This window comes from Syngnathus floridae, chromosome 3, assembly GCF_059516105.1.
Source record: "Syngnathus floridae isolate MCC-2025c chromosome 3, RoL_Sflo_1.0, whole genome shotgun sequence".
NCBI classification, from domain to species: domain Eukaryota; kingdom Metazoa; phylum Chordata; class Actinopteri; order Syngnathiformes; family Syngnathidae; genus Syngnathus; species Syngnathus floridae.
The window spans coordinates 22,542,005-22,548,867 of record NC_142415.1 but is presented as its reverse complement, the minus strand read 5'-3'; the positions used below and the strand labels follow the sequence as shown (position 1 = coordinate 22,548,867).

The 6,863-nt window shown below is 55.6% G+C and overlaps 1 protein-coding gene across 9 annotated transcripts; it reads right to left on the bottom strand.

Annotated features, from left to right (window-relative positions):
• Positions 1–1,037: 1,037 nt before the first annotated feature.
• Positions 1,038–6,737, bottom strand: LOC148401186 (uncharacterized). 9 transcript variants are annotated; one of them, XM_088370259.1, is made up of 9 exons: positions 6,445–6,737; positions 6,059–6,298; positions 5,719–5,940; positions 5,170–5,361; positions 4,544–5,029; positions 4,191–4,319; positions 3,857–3,940; positions 3,276–3,448; positions 1,038–3,118 (listed from the first exon to the last, which is right to left on the bottom strand). In XM_088370259.1, the coding sequence occupies exons 3-9, from the start codon at positions 5,875–5,877 to the stop codon at positions 1,987–1,989; spliced, it is 2,355 nt and encodes a 784-aa protein (XP_088226385.1). In that variant the 5' UTR covers positions 5,878–5,940; positions 6,059–6,298; positions 6,445–6,737; the 3' UTR covers positions 1,038–1,986. The 9 variants fall into 9 exon arrangements, with proteins under 9 accessions (XP_088226385.1, XP_088226383.1, XP_088226387.1 ...); XM_088370257.1 differs by having other exon boundaries at positions 6,064–6,298; XM_088370261.1 differs by lacking the exon at positions 6,059–6,298 and having other exon boundaries at positions 4,544–4,667; positions 4,842–5,029; positions 6,445–6,735.
• Positions 6,738–6,863: the final 126 nt, after the last annotated feature.

Genomic DNA, 6,863 nt, shown 5'->3' with positions numbered 1-6,863 from the left:
CTCTCCAAAATTGTCCAAGCTCCACTGTTCTTCCACTCACTTCCCTGAACTTGGCTTTGAGTTCAGTATTGCACTGCAGGTCAATTAGCTCCATGTGCAGAACAGGGGGGGCATCCTCAACATCACAGGAGAAGGGGTCAGCAAAAATGTTAAAAGTGGCTCTGTGTGTCTTGAAGTCTGCAAACCTGTGATCAAATTCTTCTTGTAGCTTCCCAATGGTATCAGCATACTTCTCACCACCGAATGCTGTGCCTGAATCCATGAGTGTCTTGCAAGCTGGGAAATGGCAGAGGTTTTTCTGAGAAAGGTGGGCTTTCCATAACACATCCGTAACTTTCCTCTCCCAGGTATTTTGCATACTCCTCAGCACGTTTAGTTGAGTAATGACGTCCGATGTCTTTAACAGCAACTTTAGCCATGCATATTAGACAGGTTGCGACGTTCCTGTGCTCCACCCAAAAATATTCCGCCTTCCACTTCTCCTGAAATTGCCTGTGCTCATCCGCAACTTTTCTCTTCACGGCAGGTTTTGAAACAGACATGACGGGGCCTGACAAACAATGTACAGCACTAGGTGACAGTGACAAGATATTTCCCTCCACTCGCTCATTCAAACATGTCGAAGTGCTAATTCGCCAATTAGCCAATTGCTAATTCGCCCGGTTGTCACGAGCCTGAGCTACGGGAGCCCATACGTGTCAAAAAAGTAAAACGAGTGAGTGAGTGAGTGAGTGAGTGAGTGAGTGAGTGAGTGAGTGAGTGAGTGAGTGAGTGAGTGAGTGAGTGAGTGAGTGAGTGAGTGAGTGAGTGAGTGAGCGAGCGAGTGAGCGAGCGAGCGAGTGACCGACAGCGTTGCTGCTATGCCAGCCGACACACGTTATGCCGACATTGATGTTTTGAGTTTGTATTTGTTGGATTGCAGTTGATGGTGTTATTATACCGAATGTGTTTGAATAAAAGGTTGAAAAAAAAAGTTATGCCGACTTTTGTTATTTTGGGGGACACCAACTCATATAACAACGTCAAACACATACATATTGTCGTTTGTGTTGATATTGTAACAATATATTTACTGTCTTTTTTCTGAAAGTCACCTTGACTTAAATGTTTACAAAAGTGTTTAAAAATACAAGTGTTCAAAAATACAATAAAGGTTCATAAAAGTCTTTTGTGGAGATTGTATATTTTCTCGACATTGGAACCAATTATAGGCGACAAACAAGGGATTACTGAGGCAAGAGGTGATGACGTGCACAAACGTGGAAGGACGGACGGATGAATGGATGGACGGAGAACTAGAGGAAAAGAATAGAGAAATGTCACCAAAGAATTGATGGCCTTCTACCTCAAAGAGTTAAAAGCCTAACCCTACTTTGAAACCCTAACCCTAGTTTGAAACCCCAGTGTAAAACCCTAACGCTAGTTTGAAACCCAACTTTAAAACTCCGACCCTATTTTTAAGCCCTACTTTGAAAGCCTAGCCCTAGCTTTAAACCCTACTTTGAAACCCTAACCCTAGTTTGAAAGCTTTGTTTGGAACCCTAATCCTAGTCTGAAAGGCAAAAAAGGAGGCAGGCAGGCAGGCAGGCATGCAGGCAGGCAGCATTTGACAAAAAGGGTTCTGAAGTCAAAGGCTGCTGTTGTCACACTTTGCTCACGGCGTGGCGCGGCACGCTTCAAGCTGAGCTAGCCCGTCTCATGGCCTGGCGTCACTCCATTTCCTTCCGTTTGCCGACGTCAATCCTCTCCGGGCATCCGTTTTGCAAAGCGGCCTGTTCTTTTGGCTCGGCAGCCACCCGGCGGCCGGCGCCGTGTCACTCGTGTGACTCGTTGTCGGACGCTCTCCGGGGAAGCGCCGGGCGGGTGCCGGCTGCAGCGCTACAAATCCAGTCCATCTGGGAAAGCATCTTGTGTGGCAGACAGTACAGCGGAGGGAGCGGTCAAAGGTCACGTCTCCCCGGCGCGGCTCAGGCCACCGTCCTCTTCTCACGTGTAGGCGGGTGACGACTTGTCGGCGTTGACTCGCAACCTGTTAGCTCGCGACGACGACTGCTCGTTTTTCACTCGCCACTTGTTGAGCGGCGCCGTCTGGTCCGTTTTCACTCGCAACTTGTAAACCCGCGACGACTGCTCGGTTTTGAGCGGCGTCGACGGCTTGTGGGCTCGTGACGCGCCGTGCTTTTTAACCGGCAACTTGTTCACCGGCGACGACTCATTGTGTTTGACGTGCAGCAACTTGTGTGACCGCTTATCGTTTTTAGCTCGGATCGGCTTGTTGGCAGCGGCGGCGGTGGCGGCGTGTTGAACTCGTGACTTGTTGCCTCGCGTGGGCGTGGCAACTCCCGTGGTCTCGGTAAGTCGCGCCGACCCGTCCTTAAGTCGGGACCACCGCTGAACTCCTGACGACTTGTCACGGTTAACTCGACATCTTTGGTCGCAGTTGAGTGGCGCCGACGAGTCTTTGCCAACACGCGACGACGGATTCTCGTCGGCTCCCGGCGGCGGCGGCGGCGACGACTCGCCGAGTCGCGGCGCGTTGTCCATTTGGGTGGATTTGTTGAGTCGCGGCGAGCTGTCCTCATCCGCTCGAGCGTGCTGGCTTTGCGTCAGCTTTTCAGGTCCGGGTTGGAGGAGGTCCTGGTCCCGGCAGGTCTGGACCTGTACGGCGGGCTCGCCTCGGCGGAGGGGAAGGCGGCGCGGTTCCGGAACGATCCGATTCATTGGGAAGAAGAGGCAGTTTTGATACCACCGTGCCTTCTCAGAAGGGACCTTTGGACCGCCGGCGGGTCGACTTTGAAGTCTGCCCGGACGAGGAAGCGGCTCGGGCTCGCCGCCGCCATCGTCGATCCTAAAGAACCGAAGCACTTTGCGCCACCAGCTCTTTGACGTGACATCCTCTCCACGGGCCCGATCGGGAGGCCTCTCGTCAGCCGCAGAAGCGGCGCAGCTCGGCGGGCCGTCGGGAGCGTCCGTCCTTTTGGCGCCGAGGAAACCGCAAAACCTTTGACGCCAGTTCCTGGACTTGAGCGGCTGACCCGACACGGAGCGACGCTCCGGCTCTTCCTTCTCCAAGGTACTCGTTGGACAGAACTTCATCTTATCAAAGCTGTCAGTCACGCTGAAAGAGGACAGGAAGCAAGCGGTACTCAACAGAGGCGCCAGGAAAAAGCCAGCCGGGGACCCAAATGACAGACGTGGCTCCTTGGACAGACCAACCGGTTGGCTGGTCTGTCCAAGGAGCGCGAGCTTTGTGGCTTGTGTTGTTTTTGACTCACTAGGAGCTGCTGGCCTGGTGCTGGCTCAGGTGGCTCATAGTGAGAAAGGGGTGCCTGAGCGCCTCCTCGGGGGTGATCCTGCGCTCGGGGTCCATCTGGAGAAGACACTTGAGGAGGTCGACAAAGGCCTTCCGATCGTCCAACTCCAGCGGCTCGCTCACCTCCGGCTTGAGCTGCGGACCGAAATTACCCGCCTTAGCCTGCTGCCCTGCCCTGCCCTGCCCGGCGAGTGACGCCAACAAGGCCCCGGCCGGCGCCGCTTTGGGGCAACAAAAAGCTCGATTTTGGCACAAGCATTTTAACGCGTCCTTTTATCGGGAACGAGAAATGTCTTAGAGAATGTTCGATGTGGGGGAGGGCGTGTTTGCATCATTACAAAAAAACAGCAAAAAGATCCCCAAAACATCTCGGCATTGGGAAGAAATGTGACGGCCATGGCGCTGAAGCCCATGGCTTATACGTCAGCTGTAGAAATTGTAAAGCGGCACCATCCTGGAATAGCACTAAAAAATGTCGATGGCTTTTGGAGGAAAATGAAACGGTCATCCCGACTAGCCTACACGTTAGCGCGGCAGACTTACCTTGAGCAGGTCATCCAAACACTTGAAGGACCACGGCAGAGACTCGGGACGAACTCCAGTTTTGTCCTGATACTCCCTCTCGGTCTGCAAGCAAAGCGACGGACGGCTGAGTGACCCGGGCCCATCGGCGCAAATTGGCTGGCCGATCGGGATTTGCCACGCTTTGGAACCAACGGCAGATCCCTCGTCCGAACAATCCAATCGAGTTTTGCCGTCTCTTCCGCACCCGGGCCAAGAGCCCGATTGGGCCAAATAGGGACTTGAGCCAACGGAAGGGCGGGTCAAGGCTGACCCGTGCTGCGTCGCAGCGAGCAAGAAAGGTCTTCCGCCTTACCATGAGCCGCCATTTGGGGTGATCGCCGTCGTTGTCTCGGTCGCTCCTCTTGAAGTACTTGTGAGTGTTTTTGCTGGCAGTCAGCAGATGATCGGGAATGCGACCCACCACCTCGATCATGCTCCGCAGCTGCGAACGCACGGCGCAACTCCATCGGTGCGTGCGGACGTAGCGCCGGTCGAGTCAAGCGCTCGAGCCGTGTTTTCTTTCTTTCTTTCTTTTCCATCCCTTTCAAGCGGCCAGAAACGGCCGGCCGCTTCATCGCTCCGAGGAGGGCAAAGGTCATTGGACGAGGAGGAAAATGGAAAGGGACAAGGTAACGGACATGACTTTCAAAGGAGGAGGCCACCTACCATGTTGTAGTTGGAGTTGGCCAAAAAGAGGTAGTTGCCCAGGTACAAGAAGGACAGCACGCAGCCCAGGGACCACATGTCGATGGCCTCGGAGAAGGGCAGACCCAGGGCCACTTCCGGCGCCCTGTCGGTCGGGGCACAGTCGCAGGCTTGACGGGCACTTGGCAAGCAAGGGAGGGAGGGAGGCCTGGCCAAGTGCCCCGTCCCGTCCACTGCCGACAGCGTCCCTTCTGGGGCCAGCGCGGTCGGTCGGTCGGTCGTTGGCCCATGCGGACCACGCCTGCGCTCTTCTACTGACCTGTTGCCCATGGGCTGCAGGGCCAAGCCGTAACTGAGGGGCGCGTCCACCGTGCAGATGGAGAGTCCAAAGTCAATCAGCTTGACCCGGAAGGGCGTGGCGCTGTGGTTGACCAGCATGATGTTATCTGACTTGAGGTCCGTGTGGATCACCCCGATACTCTTGAGGGCATCAAAAGCTGTCAGAAGCTAAACATAAATCAGACGTTTGACAGGCGGGAGCAACTTGACGGGGCAGGCGGGAGGAAGCTGCCGCGCCGCCGATAACCTACTAGCAACTTCCTCGGGCGGGCTACGGCCGGATGGGCCGGACTCTGGCGTCTAGCTACCTGTTGGGCCACGGGTCGGATGTCGTTGGGCGAGAAGGTCCTCCATTTCTTATCCAGCACCATGCTGAACAAGTTGGTGTCCAGAAGCTCAAAGACCAGGCACGGGTGTCGGTTGAAAGTGAAGGTCTCGATGAACTCCACGATGCTCTTCTTGTCCGGGTCCAGCACGCTCACAATCTCTTGCATCTCGATCTGGGGACAGCAAAAAGAGCTCCGGAGGTGCCAAGAGTGCCAACGCAAACTTGAGTCTCGCCGCCGTACTTTGGAGTCGGACTGCAAGAAAAAAGTCGGGAGGGCGGCTGGCTGGCTGGAATGGATTCAGGCTCTAGTTCAGTGCGGAAAGTTGCCACTGATTTGAATTTCTTGCAAATTTGCCTCCGAAACAAAGGTAGCCAGGAAGACGGGAACAACGAGGACGGCGGACAAGAGCGCTTCGCGTCCGTCCCCCCCACCGATTCGACTCTCAGTCCGTCCGACGGCTCGCCAGCGAGCACGGCCAGCCAAGGACAGAGCGCTGGGAAATTGGAGCGCCTAACCACCCCCACCCACCTCGTTTTCAAACAGCGCGTAGTTCTTGTGGATCTTGAGAGCCACGTCCTTGGCCGTGTTCAGGTTTTTGCACTTGAAGACGTGACTGCTGGTTCCTCGGTCCAGAAGCTTGAGGATGTGGTAGAAGCTGCTTTTGCTCTCCACGATGGAACCTTCCATCTCTGCCAGATCCTGGGCGTCCACCTCGGAAGAGCACGCTGAAGAACACGCAGAGAACGCAGACTGCGCAAAGGAGAGCGGAGGGAGGGCAAGTTGAAGCAGGCATCCTCCGACAATCTCAGCATAGTAACTTAAGTTGGGACGCGACGCGAGCCGCCCTCCACGACGGCGGCGGCGGTACCTGACCCAGATCGGAATGCCTCGTCCAAACGGGAAAAAAAGCCGCTCTAGACGACGCCGCTTGAACCGGAGAGCGCAACTAATCAACCTCAACCTGCAGACCCAGGAGATGTCAGAAACCTGGCCAAACTGAGCGCCTCCTACACCCTAACCTAACCGAGCCAGGCAGGCAGGGAGGGAGGGAGGGAGGGCAGTGGAACTAGGAGAGATGGAACAATCGAAGGACACGAGCGCAGAGGACCTGATCCGAGCCAGGGAAAAGACCGGAGGACAGAGAGAGGCCTTAGCGAGGGAGGGAGGGAGGGGAGACATGGGGACGGGAGCACATTGGAGCTCGACGCCAGTCAGCCTATGTCTTGAAGGTGCTTTCAAAGCGGCCCTTCTTACCTGTGTCATGTGTGGTGGAGTGGAGGATGAGAGCGCAGAGGACGGCAGCGGCGGCGACCAGGCAACATTGGACTTGTTTGTATTAGAAAAAAATCCAGTCGCACGGAAATCTTTGTCAGGGGCGGACGCTGAGGAGGTTTCCCTTGTTTCACACGCCTGCCATCAAAGTTGGCAGATGTCATCAAGGTGCACCTGTGACATCATCCTCCACTGATGACGTCAGACGGGCCGGCGATGTCACGCCGCTACGCAACAGATTGGACGTCTCCTTGCGTTCCTCGGAAAGAGCGGACGAGCGAGCGAGCGAGCGAGCGAGCGAGCGCAGCCAGCCGCACGAGCGAGCGAGCGAGCGAGCGAGCGAGCGCCTCTCACGCTAGCTAGATGGGGATGCGTGCTGGCCTGGCAATTGCATACCGTGT

What these genes read in the sequence shown, in the direction of transcription:
- LOC148401186 (XM_088370255.1), bottom strand. An exon ending in TCCGACCCGTGGCCCAACAG is followed by an intron (nt 5,030 to 5,169) that starts GTAGCTAGACGC and finishes ATTTATGTTTAG; the next exon opens with CTTCTGACAGCTTTTGATGC. An exon ending in CACCAGGCCAGCAGCTCCTA is followed by an intron (nt 3,119 to 3,275) that starts GTGAGTCAAAAA and finishes GTCCTCTTTCAG; the next exon opens with CGTGACTGACAGCTTTGATA.